General features: G+C 46.7%; 1 protein-coding gene across 1 annotated transcript in view; it reads left to right on the forward strand.

Annotated features, from left to right (window-relative positions):
* The window catches only part of SORD (sorbitol dehydrogenase), a 35,523-nt gene extending 17,795 nt beyond the window's left edge, over positions 1–17,728 (forward strand). Inside the window, exons 4-9 of the mRNA XM_060149155.1 lie at positions 4,052–4,211; positions 8,668–8,786; positions 11,626–11,691; positions 12,659–12,834; positions 16,402–16,523; positions 17,442–17,728. Of these exons, the coding sequence (XP_060005138.1) occupies positions 4,052–4,211; positions 8,668–8,786; positions 11,626–11,691; positions 12,659–12,834; positions 16,402–16,523; positions 17,442–17,607 (809 nt within the window). The 3' untranslated portion in view covers positions 17,608–17,728. The remainder of the gene's footprint in view (positions 1–4,051; positions 4,212–8,667; positions 8,787–11,625; positions 11,692–12,658; positions 12,835–16,401; positions 16,524–17,441) is intronic.
* The last annotated feature ends 5,686 nt before the right edge of the window (positions 17,729–23,414 follow it).

Genomic DNA, 23,414 nt, shown 5'->3' on the forward strand with positions numbered 1-23,414 from the left:
AACTTCAAAATATACCAAGGAAAGACTTACAGAATGAAAGGAGAAATAGACACGTCTATATTTATAGTTGGAGACTTCAGTATTCCTCTCTAAAAAACTGATAAAACAGGAAGATGGAAAAATCAGAAAGGATACGGAACACCTGAATAATACTAAAGTCAACTTGACCTAATTGCCATTTTTAGAACATACCACCTAAAAGCAACAGAATGCACATTTTTTTTCAAGTACACATAGAACATTCACCATGATAGAACATGTTTTGGGAAATAAAACCTCAACAAATTTAGAAGAATTTAAGTCATACAAAATACATTTTCTGATCATAATGGAATTAAACTAGAAATCAATAACAGAAGGATATCTGGAAAACTCCCAAATATGTGGAAGTTAAATGACACTCATCTAAATAAACCACATGTCTAAGAAGAAGTCACTAAGTAAACTAAAAGAAATTTTTTTGAAATGAAAGGTAATAAAAAAACAATGACAGTTGTGGGATGTGACTAAAGTAGTGTCTGGGAGAAGTTTATAGCATTCAATTCTTATATTAAAAATAAGAAAAGTCCCAACTCAGTGATGAATACTTCCACCTCTTTTCCTACATGAAAATAAAAGTCAGATGGAGTAGTAAATAACTTTATTCAGAAAGGCAAATCTTCTAAAACTATTATAAGGAAATTTGGGAGGGAGCTCAAGGGAAGATTGTAGGGGTACAGCACAGTTTTTGATTTTCCATATTACCCTGCTAGTGTTGGAGAGTCTCCTGCAGAGGCAGGGGGCGGCTGTGGCTCACCGCGGGGACAAGGACACTGGCAGCAGAAGTTCTGGAAAGTACTCCTTGGCGTGAGCCCTCCCAGAGTCCGCCATTAGCCCCACCAGAGTCTCTAGTGTATTTATTTTTAATTTCAGTTATTGTATTCTTCAGCTCTGTTTGGTTCTTCTTTATATTTTCTAACTCTTTGTTAAACTTCTCACTGTGTTCATCCATTCGTCTCCCAAGTTCATTGAGCAACTTTATGATCATTACCTTGAGCTAACTCTTTATTGGGTAGATGCTTATCTCCACTTCACTTAGTTCTTCTGAGGTTTTATCTTGTTCCTTTGTTTAGAACATAATCTTCTATCGCCTCATTTTGCCCAATTCTGTTTTTATTCCTATACATTAGTTAGATCAGTTTCATTTCCCAATCTTAGAGAATTAGACTGATGTAGGAGATATACTGTGGGGCCAGCAGCACGCTCCCTCTGGTCACCAGAGGGATGTCATCTATGTGGGCAGCATGGGGCCTTCTGTTGTGGCATGCTGACTACTGTGGGTTGGTGGGTCTGGTTCCTGGCCTAGTTGGCGGCCATGCCCTGCTTTGTGCCAAGGCTGCCAGCCACTGGTAGCTGAGGCTGAGTCCTGGCATGGCTGGCCGTGCAGCCTGTGGGGTCCTGGGACTGGTTCTGACTGGTTGATGGGCACGTAAGCCCTTTGCACTAATAGGCAAGAGGGAGAACTCCAAAATGGCACTTGTTAGCACCAGTGTTCTTGTGGTAGAACAGGCTCCCCCAAATTGCTGCCGCCACCATCTATGCTCCCAGAAGGAGTCCCATTACCTCCTGCCTCTCTGGGAAGCTCTCCAAGATTAGCAAGTGGTTCTGACCCAGCTGCCTTTTAAATTACTGCCTCTGGGCTTCCCTGGTGGCGCAGTGGTTGAGAGTCCGCCTGCCGATGCAGGGGACACGGGTTCGTGCCCCGGTCCAGGAAGATCCCACATGCCTCGGAGCACCTGGGCCTGTGAGCCATGGCCGCTGAGCCTGCACATCCGGAGCCTGTGCTCCGCAACGGGAGAGGCCACAACAGTGAGAGGCCCGCGTACCACCAAAAAAAAAAAAAAAAAAAAAGTTACTGCTTCTGTGCTGGGTCTCAGTGTGTGAGATTTTGTGAGTGCCCTTTAATAGCGAAGTCTCTGTTTCCTACAGCCCCCTCTGGCTCTCTTGTACAAAAGTCTTGTTGGCCATCAAAGCAGATGTTTTGGGGATTCGTCTTCCCAGTGTATGACCCCTGGGCTGGGGAGCCCGATGTGGGGCTCTGACCTTGGATTCTCTTGGAGGAGAACCTCTGCATTTGTAATTATTCTCCTGTTTGTGGGTTGCCTACCCAGAGGTGTGGGTCTTGACTATACTGTATCTCTGCCCCTCCTACCCATCTGTTGTAGTTCCTTCTTCATATCTTTAGTTGTGGAAAATCTTTTCTGCTAGCTCTCATTGATAGTTACTCTGTAAATGTAATTTTGGTGTGCCTATGGGAGATGGTGAGCTTAGGTTCTTCTTACTCTGCCATCTTGGTCACATCCTCCTGCCTTTTTATCTTATTATTTGAATTTCCTCTGTGATACTACCAGCTCAGATAATTATAACAATGATAAATTCAATAAAGATTGTTATTAATGCTACTATATATTACTACTACTACAATCACCATCAATACTGGTACTTTTAATGTGTACTTACTACATACCAGGACTACACTATCCAGTAAGTCCTTTGAACACAAAAGACTTATAAAAATAGCTTAACATGTCTCTGCTTGGTGAAGGGCAGACCTCTCACAGGTTCTTCTCAGGCTCCTAACACAGTCCTCAGGCACAGGTGGGCCCTAACTCTGTTAGTACGCCCTCTGGGGGTGGGGTGGGGATTGGCTGGGAAGGGACTTGAAGGAATGAAATTTCTGAGGTAGTGTTAATGTTCTTTGTCTTGATGGGAGTTTACATTACACAAGTGAATGCCTTTATCAGCTTCGTCTAATGATCTACTTAATATTTGTGCATTTTGTCAGCATCTAAACTTTACCTTAATAAGGAACCATAAACAAGTTTTGAAGTCTAATGATATGCAAGCTGAAGTATAATGATAGGAAGCTGAGTGATGTGTACCCATGTGTGCAACCTACTTTGAAATGCATTAGAAAAGAAGATGAATTGATGGATGGAAGAGAGATGGATAGATGGGATGGATATGTGATAAAGTGAATGTAGCTAATTTTTTTTTTTTTTAAGTACCAAGGATCTTTATTCTCAGGGCTGATATTGAATCTGTGGTTGCAGGTAATATGTCACTATTTTGAGAATAAAATTTCTCGTTATCTTCATTCTTTGCAAGTCTTCAGCCACAAAGTTACACATTATTCTCATAACAAGATAAGTGAATCAGGCTAGAAGGGATTAAGGAGGTACACTGATGATGATAAAAGCAAAGGGGAGCAAACACTTCTACAAGCATATTGTCCCAGTTACCTTGAAGGTTAAGTTTCAGATTAATCTGTAGCTAAATGTTAATTGAAGAAACCAAGTTGAGAACATCTGGGTGCTCACCATACAGTTCTTTCAACTTTGCTGTACATTTGAAAATTTTCATACTAAGAAGATGCAAGAGCCAATTCTAAAGCTGGGTTTCCAAGTGGGCGTAGTGAGACACAGAATAGAAGTACAATAGAGCTGGCCATTCACAAACCTGAAAGTTACTCTGCTGTACCCGAGTCTGAGGCCTCTGTGGGTCATTTGCCTTAGTGGTTCTGCTAACCAGGAATCAGTTATTGTCTAGGAGACTGAACATAAAACATGCCATCATTATGACTCCCTTCAGCATATTATCAAAACAGGTGAAGAAAAAAATGCCTGCAAATTCTACACACTAGCCACCTCTTTCACAGCAGTTTGAAATGGGAACTAAACCTGGCTTGATGGGACTGGTTGTGTGTTTCCCAAGCTGGGAGGTGGCTGTGGAGCTGGAGGGGCAAGTTGGCTTGTTCCATGAGCCAATAAAAGAGCAGGCAGGCCAAACTAGCCTGTGAAGAGGCGGACTGGTCATTTTCTTCCAGAGTGTATGTGCTGCGTTTGGTATTTCCTTTGCAGGCACTAATGGGCTGGGCTTGCCTGGCGTACCCTGGGTCCCCAGTGGGGAAGGAGGCTCATTCGGCCAGATTCCCCTGCTGGCATCTGTCCATGAGCACGTGTCTCTTCACAGCATCTGCCTGTGCCCCTGCCTGTGTGTTTTTTTCCCCCAGGTGATCGTGTTGCCATCGAGCCTGGTGCTCCCCGAGAAGCTGATGAATTCTGCAAGATTGGCCGATACAATCTGTCACCAACCATCTTCTTCTGTGCCACGCCCCCTGATGACGGGAACCTCTGCCGGTTCTACAAGCACAATGCTAACTTCTGCTACAAGTTAGTGCCCATGGCCCAGCTGTGCCACCTGGGACCTCTTCTCCAATGTTTGTTTGGTGCTCTTCTAGTTTCCTATAGTGGTTTCTTCATTCTTTTTAGCTCGTAATTCTAAACATGAGGCATCCCTTGGCAGGCCTGCCCTTCTTGGAGGCATTGAGGGAGGGTAGCCTGACTAGGGCTAAGACTGACTCACAGTGCTTGCTTTTTAGTCTTTCACTCTAACTTTCCCTCACCTAGAGCCATAATAGAAAACCATTGCTGAAATCACTCACTCCTCTCCAGCCATCTTGGAGATAATTTATTGTAGTTGTCCTCCATTATTGGTTTCCACTGCAGCGACGAGAAAGAGATCTTGTAACAGTAGAAACCTTGGCAACAACTAGGATTTACTGTGGCGTGGAGCCAGGGCAATTTGAGCTTTGGGACCCTGGATCCACTGCCTCCTAGTGAGTGACTTTGAGGAAATGACTTAACCTTCTTCTGCTTCAGTCTCTTTTTTTTTTTTGCGGTATGCGGGCCCCTCTCAATGTTGTGGCCTCTCCCGTTGCAGAGCACAGGCTCTGGACGCACAGGCTCAGCGGCCATGGCTCACGGGCCCAGCCACTCCACGGCATGTGGGATCTTCCCCCGGACTGGGGCATGAACCTGTGTCCCCTGCATCGGCAGGTGGACTCTCAACCACTGCGCCACCAGGGAAGCCCTGCTTCAGTCTCTTTTAATCACTTGGAGATTAAATAAGGCAATGCACATAAAGTCACAATTATTGTTTGTTTTTTTATTTATTTTTGGTTGCGTTGGGTCTTCGTTGCTGTGCGTGGGCTTTCTCTAGTTGTGTCGAGCGGGAACCACTCTTCGTTGCAGTGCATGGGCTTCTCATTGTGGTGGCTTCTCTTGTTGTGGAGCACTGGCTCTAGGCGCATGGGCTTCAGTAGTTGTGGCACGCAGGCTCAGTAGTTGTGGCACACGGGCTTAGTTGTTCTGCGGCATGTGGGATCTTCCCGGACCAGGGCTCGAACCCTTGTCCCCTGCATTGGCAGATGGATTCCTAACCACTGTGCCACCAGGGATGTCCCCACAATTATTGTTACTACGTGCCTGGTCTTGTGCTAATAAGTGCTTTGCGTGTCTTATTTAACTTTCATAACTGTAATGGCGAGGTGGGCACCAGTATTACAGTATTGTGTGAGAGTCAGCAGAGGCAGGAGAAGGCTAACTGGCTAATTGGCTTGAACACAGAACAGAACCAGGAGTCAAGCTGGGGTGGCTGTGATTCTCAAGCTCCTGCCCTGTGCTCACTACCCTACCTCAACTCTCAAAGTGATTTGGGGAAGTTGTGTCTGGCAGAAGCAGAGGGCTATACCTTCTGCATGGGCCCCAGCCCATGGAGCTCTGGGATGCTGCTTTCCTTCTGAACCGACCAGGCACATTTTCCTCCTACCCCAGCCTGGCCCCGGCAGTGACTCTTTTGGCTAGGATGGGGCTTGTCTTTGAAGTCCAGGTGCCAGTCACAGGGGCAGTCTGACAGATCTGAGTTTTCTAGTGTCTACTGGAGGCCTTGAGAGGAGTCACAGGCCAGGGACCTCGTGATGAGTTTAAGTCAGCACTCTAGGAGAGAGCAGTTTACCTACACAGAGTCCACCTTTGGGCAAGTGGTTCTTGAATCTTCCCACTTTTTCTGGGTCCTTTCCAAGTCAAAGTGGCAAACAAGTGTTTCGTGGAAGGCAGAAGAGCATGGCGGTAAAACTTGAGACTAACCACTGGTCTCTCCCATTTGCCAACTGTGTGACCTTGAACAAGATACTTAAACTTTGTAACCTCCGTCTCCTGTGCAATGGAAATAATAGCATCGCCATGATGAAATGTGTAGAATTAGTGATGTGATTCAGTGGGAAAAGCATATCGAGTACTCAGCACGATGCCTGGCACTGAAGAGGAGCTCAGTAAACAGTGCCATGATGTGTCATAGCTATGGCCTTGTATCTGGTGGATGTTACCGGGATAGGCCCGAAAAGGAGCCTTGCACTGGGAATCGGGGTCGGGGGGCGGGGGCGCAAGTGGTTTGCAGGGAATGGTGTGGGAGGAAGTGTTCTGGTTGGCAATGGCAAGGGGAGGGCTGTGGAGGGCCTCTAGGGGACATGCGACCCCTACCTTTCCTCTTCTCCTGGGGTACTTTGTATCTATGTCCTCAGCCCAGCCCTGGATCTACACCCTTCTCTCTGGTTTCTCTTTGTGCAGATTTGTACACTGCCACACCTTCTTTATTTTCCGACCCACCTTATTTTCTTTCTGTCTTCCTTCTTCCCCCTTGGCTTCTTGATCATTCTTTTTTTTTTTTTTTTGCGGTACGCGGGCCTCTCTCCCGTTGCGGAGCACAGGCTCAGCGGCCATGGCTCACAGGCCCAGCCGCTCCATGACATGTGGGATCTTCCCGGACCGGGGCACGAACCCATGTCCCCTGCATCGGCAGGTGGACTCTCAACCACTGCGCCACCAGGGAAGCCCTTGATCATTCTTTAACCCTTTTTCCTATTTCCTGGATCCCATTGTGAAAACCACCAAGTTGCTTTGCCATTTTCTGGTGTTTATAAAATCATGAACAATTAGGGCCGGGAAGAAACTCATCCCCTTTCCCTTAACCTCCACTGAACAAGGTTGGGGAAGGAGGACCCAGTAACTCTCCCCAGGTCAGTGGCAAAAGGGCTGGACCCCAGGACTCTGGCAACGGCTGCATGTGTGATAAGGCAGCATCTGCCTAATCAGTGGAATAATCTCCCACGTAACAATCCTCTCTCATCACCATCCCCAATCCCATTTCTCCCTGGTATTCTTATTCCAAAGGGAAGTCAGAGCAAAAGATGAGAGGAGCACACAGTTCCTGACCACAGGCCACCCTCTGTTTAGCCCCAGCACCAGCTTTGGGGGAGGCCCAAATGTGAAGAGGCAGGGCTGTTGGAGAGAGTGTGTGTGACTGGGGGTCCTTGAGAGAGTTTGGGAATCTTCATTATTTCACTTCAAACTCTTCCCCCTTATTTGGAATTGATGGGGTAGGTTTGGTGGGTAGAAGGGATGACGACAACAGTCAGAGCAAGAGAGTGGATTGGCGTGTGGGAAATGATATGAGAGAAGCAGAGGGGAGGGGAGATAAAAGGGGTGGTGGGCACCAGTCAGGCCGAATGCAGGCCTTGTTATTTATTCTGTGGAGGATCAGGAACAGAAGGATCATGGGGATCAGCACATGGTTTGGCTGCCACTTTTTTCTCTTTTTGGAACTTGAGGGTTTTCACGTTCTTGCATGTGGAGGTTGTGGATGTGCTGAATAAATACTGGGCAGTGGGGAGGTAGCACAAGTTAGATATTAACTACGGAGCTGCTTGTACCGAGAGGCAGCTGATGTGGGACAGGCAGAGGATATGGAATCAGGACATCTGGGTTTAAGTCTTGCTCTTCTGCTCACTAGCCTTGTAACCTTGGGCAGGTCGCTCAATGTCTTCAGCTTCAGTTCTGCTTCTGTAGAATAAAGGTTAAAACAAAGCCTGTCCGGGAATTCCCTGGTAGTCCAGTGGTTAGGACTCGACTTTCACTGCCAAGGGCCTGGGTTCAATCCCTGGTCTGGGAACTACGATTCTGCAAGCCTTGTGGCCAAAAAAAAAAAACCAACAACAACAACAAAGCCTGCCCTTCCTGCCTGACAAGTTCATGGTGATGATTAAATGAGATATGGAGGAGAAAGCTCTCTAAATCTGTAAAGCATTATGCAAATATTTGCTGCCTTCATCAGTGGGATGGTTAAGAGGGTCAAGGTGCCAGTGGACAGGGAAGTGAAAACCAAGAACCCAGTGGCAAAGGTAACACAGCATTTAATCTGCTTAACCAATCCAGGGACAGCCAGGCAGCTGCTGCTATCAGATATGGTTCTTCTGAAGTGTGTACTATGGGAGACAACGTACAGAGTGAAGTCAGCTTCTAATCACTGTTTCGCAAAGCTGCTGATAGTCTGGATTGTTTGCTTAAACGAAACCAGAAAGGTTATAAATTTGAGAAGCAGATGAAATGCTGGAATGGTGTTAAGTTAAACCCTTGTGAAATGAACTTTTCATTTATGAATGACAGCCACACCACACTTTATCTTGGATAGCATTTTCAGGGGGGAGCAGTATGATATGGGCTCTGGAATCAGACATATCTGGCCTCCAGTTCAAACCCTTTAAGCCTCTCAGTACTCACTGGTTTTGAATTTTTGGAGCAAGTCATTTAATCCTCCAAGGCTTGGTTTCCTCGTCTGTAAAATGGGAATAATAATATCTACCACAGAACTATTCTGAGGATTTACATGAGTGAATGTATATAAATTGCTTAGCACATTGCCCAGCACATAAATTAAATCTCAATAAATATTAGCTATTGTTATTGCTGTTAACCCGGAGGGACTAACTAAGTGTGTTGAATGACTCCTCAGACTTCCTGACAATGTCACCTTTGAGGAAGGGGCCCTGATTGAGCCACTGTCTGTGGGGATCCATGCCTGCCGGCGAGCTGGAGTCACCCTGGGGCACAAGGTCTTTGTGTGCGGAGCTGGTAAGAAACAGATGACACCCTGGTTGTGAGTTCATTAAAGGGGAATGTGGGGATCCCTCTGCCCATTTCATTCTCCCTCCAAGGGCTGAAATTGGTCATAGAATCTTTCCGGGTTAGGGAGGATCACAGTGTCCCATTCCTTCAATGACACGCACTTTGCTAGATAAATATCTGCAGGCATGGTAGTAACCAATGTTATTTCCTAGGCAACATAACCCTTTTGTTCACTTAAAGAATGCAATTTGGGATTATTTTTCAACCCTTGACAGGAAACTAGGGAAATATTTTTGGTAGTAAAGGGAAGGGCAACTTTTGGACTTTCAAATCATCCTGGAGAACTGGTCTCCTGGTCCTTCCAGAATGAGGCGGCCCATGCTTATGACCAGCAGAAGGAGTGGGGTCCAGCCCACTGTGAGTCAGCACTCTGCCCACATTGGCTTGCAGCTAGCTGCCTTCTTCCTCCCCTGCTTCCAGTCGCTTGAACAAGCCTAGCAGCCTCAGACTGAATCATCTAGGCTTCTAACTGCTTCTGGTGACCCAAACAACATGCTTCACTCCTTGTGGGTGTGATCTGGTATTCCTCATACACTTTTATTTTTTTATGGAGGTATAACTGACGTATAACATTATATTAGTTTCAGGTGTACAACATAATGATTTGATATTTGTATATATTGCAAAATGATCACCACAGTAAATCTAGCTAACATGTCATCACACAGTTATAAAATTTTTTTCTTATGATAAGAACTTTAAGATCTATTCTCTTAGCAACTTTCATATATGCAATACAGTATTAACTATAGTCACCATGCTGTACATTAGATAACCAGGACTTATTTATTTTATAACTGGAAGTTTGTACCTTTTGACCCTCTTCATCCATTTCACCGCTGCCACCACCACCTCTGGCAATCAATCTATTCTCCATATCTATGAGCTCAGCTCCATATCTATTCTTCATATCTATGGAATATTTTATACACACACACACACACACACACACACACACACACACACACAAACACACACACACCACATTTTCTCTGCCTATTCATCCATTGGTGAACACTTAGGTGGCTTCCATGTCTGGGCTATTGTAAATAATGCTGCAGTGAATATGGGGGTGGAGATAACATTTTGAGTAAGTTTTTATTTTCTTTGGATAAAATTCCACTTCTGAATAGAAGTAGAATTACTGGATCATTTTTGAGGAATCTCCACACTGTTTTCTGTAGTGTCTGTACCAATTTACATTCCCACCAACAGTGCATAGGGGTTTCCTTTTCTCTGCATCCTCACCAATAATTGTTACTTGTTGTCTTTTTGATAATAGCCATGCTAACAGGTGTACAGTGATATCTCTTTGTGGTATTGATTTACATTTCTCTGATTAGTGGTGTCAAGCATAGTTTCATGTTTATTTTGGCAATCTGTATATATTCTTTGGAAAAATGTCTAGTCATGTCCTCTGCTCAATTTTCAATCAGATTGCTTTTTGCTATTGAGTTGTGCAAGTTCTTATATATATTTTGGATATTAACCCATATCAAATATATGATTTGCAAATATTTTTCTCCTACTCAACATGTTGCCTTTTTCATTTTGTTGATGTTTCCTTTGCTGTGCAGAAGCTTTTTAGTTTGATACAGTCCCACTTGTTTATTTTTGCTTTTATTGCCTTTGCTTTTGGTGTCAAATCCAAAAACTCAAGACTGATGTCAAGGAGCTTACTGCCTATGTTTTCTTCTAGGAGTTTTATGGTTTCAGGTCTTATATTCAAGTCATTAATCCATTTTGAGTTAATCCTCATACACTTTGTGACTGATTTTCTTTGGCAGGGCCAAATAAGTGACTACAGGGCTTCCTAAGCAGGGTGATGGGTATAGAAGATTTGCCTCAATGAGCCAGCAGACTGTAGGATTCACGTGACAGATTTTTTAAAAAAAAAACTCTGCATAAGTAATACTTTTTTGCCATAGAAAAAGAAGTTAAATCATACATACCACATACATACCACACCTGCACGCATGTGCACTCACACAACCCATCAGCCTGAGAGAACCACTGTTAACATTTTGGTGTAGAATATTTCAGTTTGGTTTTTGTTTTTGTTTGTTTAATTCATGAGATCATCCTGAATATGCTTCATTTTACCTACTCTTTCAAAAAATTAATATACTGTGAACATTTTTCTATGTCATTAGGTAAAAGAGTTAGACATAATTTTTAATAGCTGTTTGGTATCCTTCTGTAGTTTACTTAACTAATCAGCCCTTTGTTGGTTATTTCAGGTATTTCTCAGTGTTTTGCTTTCTGGGCGAACTCACTAAATTATTCTCAAGGGGAGTGTCCGAAAAGCAAGTCCTCAAAGATATTCTGCATAGCCTTATTTGTGGTCTGGTTTTTGTGTTAAAACCATCTAGTGTGCCTATAAAGTGGGGAAGCAGGTGGTCTTTGGGCTGATTCTCAGGCACCTGGACATCCTGGAGCTGCCTGAGCAGCTGGGTCAACCTAGGACACCCTCCAAGGTGGTCCTCAGAGGGCACCTGAAAGGACACGTCTCACCTTGGGGAGGCATGTTGGGTTCTAAGAAGGTAGGGGGTCAAAGAGAGAACAGGAGCCCAGCACTGGGAGCAGATTCCAGGTAGAGGACAATCCCTCATGCACTCATTTACTCATGCATTCAACAAACAGTTGTTAAGGTCTCACTATATGTTAGGCACTGGGATAGATGCTAGAGGTACTCAAAAGATACAGTTCCTGTCCATGGCCTAGACAAGGGGGAGAGCTGGTGTTTGATATTTCACAAATGTCTCCTATTTCTTGCTTTATTTAGGGCCAATTGGACTGGTCAGTTTGCTCGTGGCCAAAGCAATGGGTGCATCTCAAGTGGTGGTGACTGGTAAGGTTTTCTTCTTTTTAAATCTCCTTGGGATAGAAGCAGCTGGGCCTACAGTTTTGGAGCAGGGGCATGAGACCTGTTCCCTTCCTGGTGTAGTGGGTTTCTAACGAGGCTCCTGCTCTTTTCTTCTGGGTTCCAGGGTTGAAAAGCCCACCCAGGAGATGACCAAGTCAGGGCTGAGGAGGAGACTCTTTTGAAGCTCCTGGGAGAGGGTGGCTGCTGCAGAGAAGAGGACCTGGCTCTTTATGTGTGGACCTCAGATGCTTATACTGCCCACCTGGTCCTAAGAAGAGTTTCAGCCCTTGGGTTGTTTGACCAAGCTCAGAGGGTGTGTGTGCGTGTGTGTGTGTGATGTGGTGTTAGTGGGGTATGTGATGTGTTTATAAGAGGATGTTTATGTGTGAGGTATGTGGTATGAGTGAGACACTCATGTGTGTGTGAGGAGAGGTTCTCTGACAGGACATGTGGGTATGTGTGTGTGGAGCAGCATGGTATGATGGAAGCGTGTGGGGTATAGAAGGGTGCGTGTGTGTGGAGAAGGTATCTGTGAGAGAGAATGTGTGTGTGTATAATGTATCTGAGAGTGTTTGTATGTATGAGGAGAGGTTATATGTGAGAGTGTATGAGTGAGCATGTAGAGTTGTGTGGTGTATGGGGTGTTGGGGATATATGAGGGGAGTGGGGATGCAGAAGGGTGTCATTGCGTGTTTTGTGTGAGAAGGTGAGAGAGTATGTGTGTAGCTGTGTAGAGCTGTGTGGTGTGTATGGGGATGTAGAAGGATGTGGATGTTTGAGAAGTTATCTAAGAGATTATGTGTGAGGGTGTGTTTAGAGAGTGTGTGTGTTGGGCTCAGCGACACCATCACTACACCAGAGCTTCCTTGCCATTGGAATCTGCACCTTCATTTTTTCTCCCTAATCCACCATCCAGTTTCTCAGTTTGAAAGAAACTTTTGTTCAACTTTAGATCTGTCAGCCTCTCGGTTGTCTAAAGCCAAGGAAGTTGGAGCTGATTTCCTCCTCCAGATCTCCAACGAGAGCCCGCAGGAAATTGCCAATAAAGTGGAAGGCCTGCTGGGGTGCAAGCCTGAAGTTACCATCGAGTGCACAGGGGTGGAGACCTCCATCCAGGCGGGCATATACGTGAGTGGAATAAGGGTAGCTAAGCTGGTAGGCAGCTTCAGGGAATCAGCCCAGGGTAGTGAACCAAGTAGGATTCCTAGGATCAAGCTTCTCCACTGATTTGCTGTGTTGACCACCCCTCCCCCCACCAGGTAATTCCTTGATAACTGCTCTCTTATCTCTCTTGTGGAGGTAGTGACATTTCCCTAACACCTTCATTGGGTTATTGTGAACTTCAAACTAGGTAACAGATATACATGGGCCTTGAAAGATGTTAAGTGACCCATATCTTTAGGATGGGATTTCTGTTATGATCACATCTGTGATCATGAAAATAGTGCTCCTGGTAAAAAAAAAAAATCAACAGAAGGAACAAGGAAGCATGCCTTAGTTGAGTGTGGGAAATCCCTATCTTGCTTTATTGAGGAAAACAGTAGTCTTTGAGTCATTGATACAAACTAACAGTCGTTAATTCAGCTAGTCACAAAGGTGAGGTGATATTTCAGTATCACGGTTGTCTACTACTGTCCTTTCCCAGAATTAGGAACAGATAAGCTGCCAATACCTGAGTTACCCCTCAGCAACCCACCAGTAATTTATGGGATGTTGAAGGGGGAGGGGCAGGGAGGAGTAAAATTGAGAAATCAAAGTATGAGGAAAAGAAGGAAGAAAAGAATAAGAACTAGATTCCAAGCTCTACCGTGGGCCGTGTCCTCTGCTGTGTGCTTTATAAACATGATGCCTAATCTGTATAATAGCCCTGAAAATGAGTTCTCGTTTTCCACATTTTACAAGGAGAGCGGCCCAGTGACTCGCCTTGAGCACACTGCTCCAGTGCCTGGGCTTTCCTTACTCCATCTGGCTCCTCTGGAGAGGAAGGGATAGAGGGGACAAGGAACCAGTGCTAGGGTGGGAGGGGCTGGGCTGGGGAGAGCATCGGTAGCTGCCACTGCTGGGCACTCCTGCCCTGTCTCCCAAAGCAGCACATGCTTCTTCCTTCCTTCTGAGTCACAGCCAGTGACACACAAGGGCACTGTCCACCGTGCAAGACATTCTGGGAAAACCTGATCCCTCGAGCTGTGTGGCACGGCCCTCAAGCCTGGCACACCCAGGCAGAGCTGCCTTCCCCTCCTCCTACCAAGATGCATATGGCACCGGGGGCCAAGGAAGCAGCGGGAGAGGCAGGAGCAGGTGCCACTTTTGCCCTAACCTTGTTCCAGCTGGAATCAGCCAGCTCTCTGCTCCACTGTCCGAGACAGTCAGTGGTCACCACGTGGGAAGGGGCAAAGAGAAACCAAAACCCAGAGGGCGATGGATGTGTGTGTGATCAGTGGAGCTATGTTCAACCCATGGCAGGTCTTGGGTTCCTGCCTCGTGCCTGGCTTTGTGCCAGACACCTTGAGGGCTTGACCAGTAAGGTGTGTCTACTGTTTTCAAGTTGTCAGCAGGTCAGTGACCCCCACTCAAGAGAGAGGCAGTAAAAGACATGGCTTCCTAGTACAAGTTCTTCCTTCTTCTTGTGCCCTGGCTGGAGGGCATCTGAGAACAAGTTGATATCTCCAACTATTGATGGTGGGGGCCCAGTTGCCAGGCTACCTGAGGTGGGCGTGGAGGTAAATGTGACACAAGGGCCTTCACCAGCCTGAAGCCGGTGCCTGTCCTGAGTGGGGAGTGGAGCATCATGCATGACAGGTGCTGTAGAATGCTACAGTTCACTCTGCCAAGGGGCAGGTTAGGCAGAGGCACCTTATGGACATACCTGAGAGTCACCTTTCTGCCATGTGATGTCTAGATAATGTTCGTGAGGAGACATAGCAAATGCTTAGGGTAGAATTGATGTCATCTCCTTGGTGTGGAAGTCACAACAACAAAACAGTGGTCTGAGATTTCCTTTGCCTGTGGTCAATAAGCTACTGGCCTCCTGGCAGCCTGGGATGACCAGTTTGGAAGAGGTTCCTCTTCCTCCTTACCAGGTGGAGAGGAAGTGCTGAATGGGCAGCAGTTTTCCTGGAAAATTTCTTAGTGTATTCTGTGGCTCCCTCACGATTCTGAACACCTCCCCCAACACTTTTCCAATGAGGACAGCAATGTTTTTCAGTTGTGAGATACCCTCCCCCTTACTGACAGTGTTTATATGTCACAGGTGATTTGTAAGTGACTGTGCTTCAATAAAAACGTTGAGCCCATCCTAGTGCCAGCCACTGTGACTGTCACCCCTAAGAGCCCTGCTGAGGGGGAGGCATCGTCCTGTTCTCACACATGAGGAACCCATGGCTGACAGAGCACCGTCTAGGGTCCCAGAGCTCAAAAGTACAAATGCTGGGAGTCACCTCCACACTACAGCCCTCTCTCCAGGGTGTATCCTTCCCCTCGGAGGTAGAAGCTGTGATGTTTGCTGTCTTACTGCTCCATTGCTCAGCACTTAGAATGGTCCCAGTAAGTGCTTTCTGCTGTTAACTGTAATGAAAACTTAGCATGAATGAATTGCCCATTTTTCTGTCCCTCACATCATCGAGCACAATGACCCCCCAAAATCTCTGGAGCAGGCCTAGCACTCATGTGAAGTTATGTGAAGATTGTTGGGGAAAATTTTGCTCTCTGCCCACTCAAAGAGGAAACTGATGAATCCATTATGACCGATACCATTGGGAGAATGTCTCTGGAACAAAAATTTCTAATTGCCAGCGTGCACATATAAGGCAGTTTTTAAACCACAGAAGTCCTATAGCCCTCCCCATTGGTATAGTGCTTGGTAGTTGTTTTTTTTTAACCAAGAAGGTGGTCCGTTAGAGGTTTGGCACTCTGTCTTGTGGGGAGCACTCTGGAGGAGGAAGTGGCTGACACCAACGTCTGGTACTGAATTGGTAAAGCTTTTTTTTCCCTTAATTATTATTTATTTTATTTTTGCTGCGTTGCGTCTTTGTTGTCTCACGCGCGCTTCTCTCTGGTTGCGGCGAGACGGGGCTACTCTTCGTTGCGGTGTGCGGGCTTCTCATTGCGGTGGCTTCTCTTGTTGTGGAGTACGGGCTCTAGGCACGTGGGCTTCAGTTGTTGTGGCACTTGGGCTCAGTAGTTGTGGCTCACAGGCTCTAGATCACAGGCTCAGTAGTTGTGGCCCATGGGCTTAGTTGCTCCGCGGCATGTGGGATCTTCCCGGACCAGGGCTCGAACCCGTGTCCCCTGCATTGGCAGGCAGATTCTTAACCACTGCGCCACCAGAGATGCCCCCTGAATTAGTAAACATTTGAAAGATGCTCAGTGGCTGCTGAAGGGTCAGCGATGGTTGTAGGGGAGATTCTCATTGCTCTCTGGAGAACCTTTGCTGTTTCCTGGGATGTTGTGGACAGCAGAAGATGCTCCCACTGTGCCTCCACTGGTAAGTGTATTGTTTCAGGATCTTTAAAGGAGACATTGTCTACTCTGCTGCTCTGTTGAGTTTGGTTAACATGCTGAAGAGTCCAGCAGTATAGAAAGAGTCATACTCTGAAATTTTTGGATACTTACCTGTTTGTATGGCAACAGTGCTACTGTGAGTGGGGTCTGCATTTTCTCATCTTCTTGGTTTTCTTGTTCTTACCTCTTCTTCAGGCCACTCAATCTGGTGGGACGCTGGTGCTTGTGGGGCTGGGCTCTGAGATGACCAGTGTGCCCCTAGTGCACGCAGCTACCAGGGAGGTGGACATCAAGGGTGTGTTTCGATACTGCAACACGTGAGTATGTTGTGGGTGAGCCAGGGTGGCGAGTGGCCAGCAAGTCCAGGGAAGGCCCTAGGTGGCCTCTGGGACCAAGAGTCTCTGCCTGTTTATTCATGAGGGGCACTCCCTGGCCACACTGACATCCATGTGTTATGATAAGGATCCAAATATAGAGCACTCCCTTGTGGTTAAAGAATGGGAGGGCAGAGCTGAGAGGGCTGTAGGGAAAGAGGGAGGGAGCGGGATTTTGAAACATGCTCTTCTTGGGTGTCTGCCACTCATTGTCTAGGCCCTCTCTTTTCCATTTCTTTAAGTGGCCAGATCTCCATTTTCCCCCTTTAAAGGGAAGAAGGAGAGAAACAGGACAACCGCAAGAACTCAAGTTCCTTGGTTCTCACTCCAGATCCCCAGGTCCCACCCTGGGAAGTGAGAGGGTCTTAATAAATCCCACCTCATGTTCTGTGGGTCCATCCTCTCCCCTGCTGGGGCACTCTGTCCAGGACCACCTTCCCCACCAGTGGCCCTTTCTCCCATCTTTAGAGTCTGTAACCATTCCCTCAGCAGAGTGCTAGTTTTCCAATAAACTCTGCCAAGCCAAGCTGCTAAAGGGTATGATTGGATCATCCTGGGTTTCCCCACTGGAGGCTTATCTGCCTTTTCACAGTGGCTTCCATATGCCTTATGCCTTCATGCCAAAGGAATTCTAGGCTTCATGGCAGACATTGCAGACGGACAGGGGACATTTGGGAACAGACTCTGTACTCCTGAATTATAAGTCATAAGATCCTTTCTCCATTGTTGGCCTGTAGAAGTGACCTTGCAGAACCACAGAGCTACAAACAAATGTGGCCAAACTTATCTTGTGCTGGGTAGTTTTGGGGACCTCCTTCTTTCCTCCTGAAGGTTGAGTGTGATGCTTGTGATTTTTTCCAGGTGGCCGATGGCGATTTCAATGCTTGCATCCAAGTCTGTGAATGTAAAGCCCTTGGTAACCCATCGGTTTCCTCTGGAGAAAGCTCTGGAGGCCTTTGAAACATCCAAAAAGGGATTGGGGTTGAAAGTCATGATCAAGTGCGACCCCAAGGACCAGAATCCATGATATGAATTGGGCTCTGTCCTTGTCCCCACTCTCAGCATCTTGGGGTTGAGTGGTTGGCTGGGCAGTGGTGGAAGTTTCTTTTGAGTAGTAAGAATAATTAAAATAATTCATTATAAAAAGAGAGGCTTACACAGAGGAGTTGGTGTGCCTTAAAAACACAAGTAGGGGGACTTCCCTGGTGGCGCACTAGTTAAGAATCTGCCTGCCAATGCAGGGGACAGGGGTTCAAGCCCTGGTCCGGGAAGATCCCACATGCTGCAGAGCAACTAAGCCCGTGCACCGCAACTACTGAGCCTGCGCTCTAGAGCCCACGAGCCACAACTATTGAGCCCGCATGCCACAACTACTGAAGCCCACGCACCTAGAGCCCGTGCTCCGCAACAAGAGAAGCCACCGCAATGAGAAGCCCGCGCACCACAATGAAGAGTAGCCCCCACTCTCCACAACTAGAGAAAGCCTGCGCACAGCAGCGAAGACCCAACGCAGCCAAAAAATAAATAAAAACAAAACAAAACAAAACAAAAAACCCACAAGTAGGGAGGGACTTCCCTGGCAGCACAGTGGTTAAGAATCCGCCTGCCAGTGTAGGGGACATGGGTTCAATCCCTGGTCTGGGAAGATCCCACATGCTGCAGAGCAACTAAGCCCGTGCACCGCAACTACTGAGCCTGTGCTCTAGAGCCCACAAACTACAACTACTGAGCCCATGTGCTGCAACTACTGAAGCCCATGTGCCTAGAGCCCGTGCTCCACAACAAGAGAAGCCACTGCAATGAGAAGCCCATGCACTGCAACAAAGAGTAGCCCCCACTCACCGCAACTAGAGAAAAGCCCGTGTGCAGCAACAGAGACCCAGTGCAGCCAAAATAAATAAATAAATAAATTATTACTTTAAAAAAGAAACACACAGGTAGGGAGAATTTGGGAGAACTTGTAGCCAAAATGACCTGTTCGTGCTGATCAAAGTTCGGCAAGTAGAGCAGAGCTTGGCAGGTAGGTGCCAGGACTCCCCTTCTTCCTGGAGTGCCTGGAAGTTGTGTAAGGAGAGAAATCTACCCATTGGGTTCCTGGTTCTACTGTGACTGTGGCCAGATGGGGGATGAGGGCTCAGTTATGAAGAGACCATTTGCAACTTTATCAAGACTTAACTGGCCCAGAACCTGATTTTCACAAAAATCTGCAGCTCAGGGTTGGGGATGAAAGGTTGTGAACAGTTTTACTTTAGGATACAGTGCTTCTAGACATAAGTGCTATTTGGTATGATGATAAAAGAATAAGGGACTCTAGGATAATTTAAAAACCAAGCAAATAAAACTGAAATCCCATGTGAGATACAGCTAGCTTGCATCCCTCAAATGTAGAAGTAGACAAGGAACTTTTCAGCGCTGCTTGAAGAATTGCCTCTTCAACTCTTGAGAATTCTATGTGACTTATTTTGCAAGGTGAAGAATTGCCTTCCTAACGCGCCACACCCCCACTCTTCTGCACATTCAGAGGCAGCCACTGCAGGCTCCTTTGTCACTAGGCAACCAGGAGGCGCCTACGTAAGGACAGCCACAGGGAATCCCCGTGGGAGACCTTAAATCACGCTTCTGACTAGCCCAGGAGGTTTTGGTCAGTATATCTGTCTTACCCACCCCACAGGGTTAGCATGCCCTCCTAGGCTCAAAGCTCACTGATGATTATTAGACAATCTGTTTAGTTCTGGTCATTATGAGCGAAAAACCTTTTCCCTTCTCAGAGCCAGTTAAGGGTCTTTGTACCTTTCTGTCGTTTGAATGATAGTTCCAACCTTGTCTATTTTAATCATGGGGTTTTCCTGGGTAAGATTTGGATCCAAATCACATCATGCCATTTGTGACTTTGAGATTACTAGTCAAGAATGAGGATATAGTAGCTGTGACATGACTTGGGCTACAGTCTAATCCCTCATTTCTGCCGGGGGTGGAGGGTGAGTTTGAAGAGGTTCTGGTTTTCTTGTGACCAGGGAAGGCTGTAACCAGTGCCTGGGATTCCTCAAATTGGTTTGGGTAACAAATTCTGCTTGTAGTACTCGACTGCTGCCACCATTTGTGGCCCTGTTTAGGGAGGAATCACTTAGGTTACCCATTTCACAAAAGGAAGCATCTGGGATTTTTGAGAGTGATGCATTTTCTGCATCAAGTACAATTTTCACTGACTGTTGAAATTTTACTTTAATGATCTCTAATCCTCACAGCAAGCCAAATATAATTATTTTACCACTAAGGAAATAGAGAAATCAAGTAACTTGCTCAAGGTCACACACTGCTTTTCTTTTCTCATGTTATCTTTGGAGGAGGGTGGGATCTTGAGTCCACACACAACACAAATACACACTCAGGAGCCACACTGCTTCCTTCTCTGAGTCCTGTTTAGGTAGGGCCAAACTTGCCAGCTCCCTTTTCTTGAAACTCTTTCCAGCTCAGTGATGCCCAAAGTTCCTTGAATGTGGAATGAGACAGACTCTTCCCTTTCTAGATTGGAAGTCTTCCAATAGAAATGCCCCTGAAGGAGGTGGACTCACTATGTTAAATTCACAAGTAGCCACTCTCCCTCTGATTGTGATTTGGTGGAGCGAGGAAGCCACTGAGCCTGAAAAAGAGGAGTTGCAGTGGGGACTCCTGGAAAGGTAGGGCTATCAAGGACAAAAAACATGTGACACATTTCACAATGGTGATTGGATCTTCTAAGTCAGTGTCTTGGAGCTTCCACTCCCTGGCCTGTTAAATGGGCTTCATGATACCTCCATGAGGGCAATTACAAAGAGTGAATGGGCTGATTGAAAACAGCAGTTCAGGGAACACTCCATTTCCAAATCCCTCCACGCTCTCAACCTACTGTGATGTTTCACAGCTTCCCAAGCACGGGCAGAGATCATGGTTGGTGGAAGAGGGAGTGGTGTGGGTGAGCTGCCAGCAAGTCCTCCAGGTGGCGAGAGGGCCCAAGTCTGTGGCACTGAGCCGGCCCTGGGGCTCCCCCACCTCTGCATTCTTGTTGAAATGTTCCCTCCACTGTTTGGAAGGGGCTGCAGGAAGCCCAGTAATTCAGTTCTCTCGCTACCTCCACTGAGTGTTCAGTAAGTGTTGATTCAGTGAATCAGTTCCGGAAACAAGAATATGAATTCCCCACGAGCTCTCCAAGCTTGGGTGGCTTTGCCGGCCTTTGTGTGCTCTGTCACTCACGTGTGGCAGCAGTCAGTACTGAGGACCCCACCCAGCCAGCACTCCCAGCTTGGGTGGAGAGCTGGGAAGAAGAATCCTGCAGGCAGAGGGGAGGCTGCCCCACAGATGTCAAAGGAGAGAGGGGACACAGCTCCAGCCACTTCCTCTTGCCATTCACATTTGGCTACAGTGGATGTTGATATGAAGTCACTTCTGGATCCCCAGTCCCTGGTCCTCAGGCCATCCCAGTCTCATTTCTGTGTAGCACAGTCCTACCTCTTCCTTCCTGGTTCCTATTTTGCTCCCATTGGGAGAGCAAAGGAGGCCCATGGGAACTTGGTTGGGCCAGAGGTTAGGAGTGGGGGAGACAGATAGGATTTATTGGATATTTGCCTTTTCCCAGAACTGTCCTCTGCACATGATCTAAGTCTGAGTTTGGAGTACAGAAGCCAAAATATAGGACCCACATCCCTGGGTAGTAGGCAGGTCTCCAACTTCGCTGTCTGCCTCCACACACTGAGGTCCTTGAGGGCTCAGGGAGGGCAGCAGTGAAGTGGTTTGGCCAGGAGCTCATCACCCAAGGGAAGTGCCTCGAAGACACCAGAGGTACTCTGGTGCAGCCACTGCTGTAGTGAAGCAGCATATCAATACTCCGACGGCCTCCGCTTCTCACTCCTGGCTTTCCTCTCTTAAAGCCTTGGCTGAGTCAGATACTTAGTTCCTTCCTTGGGCACCTGAAAGTGGTACAGGATGTATGCAAGGTGTTCCTGCCAAGAGGTTTCTTAGTGGATCTCACCATCCGTGGGAGCTTCTTGGGGGTGACGGGTTGGAGAGAAGCCTCTGTCCTCTGGGCTCTTAGGTATGATCATCAGGGGGTTTGCACACCCAGAGCTGGGCCTGGGGAGGTCTGGCCCCATCAGTGACTTGCCTGTGTGTGATCACCAGTTGGCCTTTCTGTGGTACATGTAGGACTGCAGGCAGAGGCACAGCCTGGCTGCGGGTGGGGGAGCCCAGCAGTTCATCCATAGTGAGGAGGGAGCTGTGGGAAGAAGGTGGGCCTGGGCCAAAGGTGGGCCTATTCTGGGTCTAGCACCACTGAGGCACAGTGGTGGAGTAGCTCCCTTGGGGCCAGCTCCAGGCTTCAGGTGGGTGATGCTGAAGTCCCGTGGGTCCTGCCCTGACCTCACAGCTCTGTATGCACTGGACTGCCAGCTACAGGCACCCTTGGGTTCTCCAGTCCAGGGCACCTCTCACACAGCCCTGTCTCAGCTCCTCCTCCCTGGCAGGAATCCCAAGAGGCTCCTTGGGTCAGCTGTTTGCAGTGCCCTAGTCACTAGGAGATGACGGTGACTGAACTTTCCCTTATCACACAAGGTTGTACATTGATAAGAAAATAAAGTCAGATAAGTAAAAAAAAAAGAAAACCAGCCATATGTGTTCTCCAAGGATGCTAATAAGTTGGAGTACTTCCTTCCAACTCCCCACCCCCTGCATTTCTATACATATAAAACATGTACGTGTATTTATAATCAGAAATGGCAATATATTTTACTTACTTTTTTATCCCATTTTCACCCATAACAGACAAGGACTTTTTTAACCATCACAATTCTCATTAATGAAATTAACAATTTCTTCAAATCATCTAACACCCAATAAATCGAACTGCAACTTTCCCTAGTTATTTAAAAAAAAAAAAAAAAGACCTTTTCCACTTGGTTTGCCTGAGTCAGGATCCAGACACATTGCACGTGGTTGATATGTCTTTTTTTTTAACTTTTGGGTTTTTTTTAGTGAGTTGGTCTCTTTTTTTTTAATTTTTTTTTATTTTTTGGCTGCACTGGGTCTTCGTTGCTGTGTGCGGGCTTTCTCTAGTTGCAGCGAGTGGGAGCTACTCTTCGTTGCGGTGTGCGGGCTTCTCATTGTGGTGGCTTCTCTTGTTGTGGAGCACAGGCTCTAGGCACGCGGGCTTCAGTAGTTGTGGCACGCAGGCTCAGTAGTTGTGGCTTGTGGGATCTAGAGAGCAGGCTCAGTAGTTGTGGTGCACGGGCTTAGTCGCTCAGCGGCACGTGGGATCTTCCTGGACGGGGGATTGAACCCGTGTCCCCTGCATTGGCAGGTGGATTCTTAACCACTGCACCACCAGGGAAGTCCAACCATTATTTTTACTGAGGTATAGTTAATTTGCAATTGTTGTGTTAGTTCCAGGTGTACAGCAAAGTGATTCAGTTTTATATAAATTCTTTTTCAGATTGTTTTCCATTATAGGTTATTACAAGATATTGAGGGACTTCCCTGGAGGTGCAGTGGTTAAGACTCTGTGCTTCCAATGCAGGGGGCCCGGGTTTGATCCCTGGTCAGGGAACTAGATCCCACATGCATGCCGCAACTAAGAGTTAGCATTCCACACTAAGGAGCCCATGAACCACAACTAAGGAGCCTGCCTGCCGTAACAAAGACCCAGCACAACCAAATAAATAAATTAAATATTTTAAAAATTATTTTTAAAGGTTTAAAATTTTTTATTTATTTTAATTTATTTTGGGCTGCTTTGGGTCTTCGTTGCTGCGTGCGGGCTTTCTCTAGTTGCAGCAAACGGGGGCTACTCTTCGTTGGGTGCGTGGG

Source organism: Lagenorhynchus albirostris, chromosome 1, assembly GCF_949774975.1.
Source record: "Lagenorhynchus albirostris chromosome 1, mLagAlb1.1, whole genome shotgun sequence".
NCBI lineage: Eukaryota > Metazoa > Chordata > Mammalia > Artiodactyla > Delphinidae > Lagenorhynchus > Lagenorhynchus albirostris.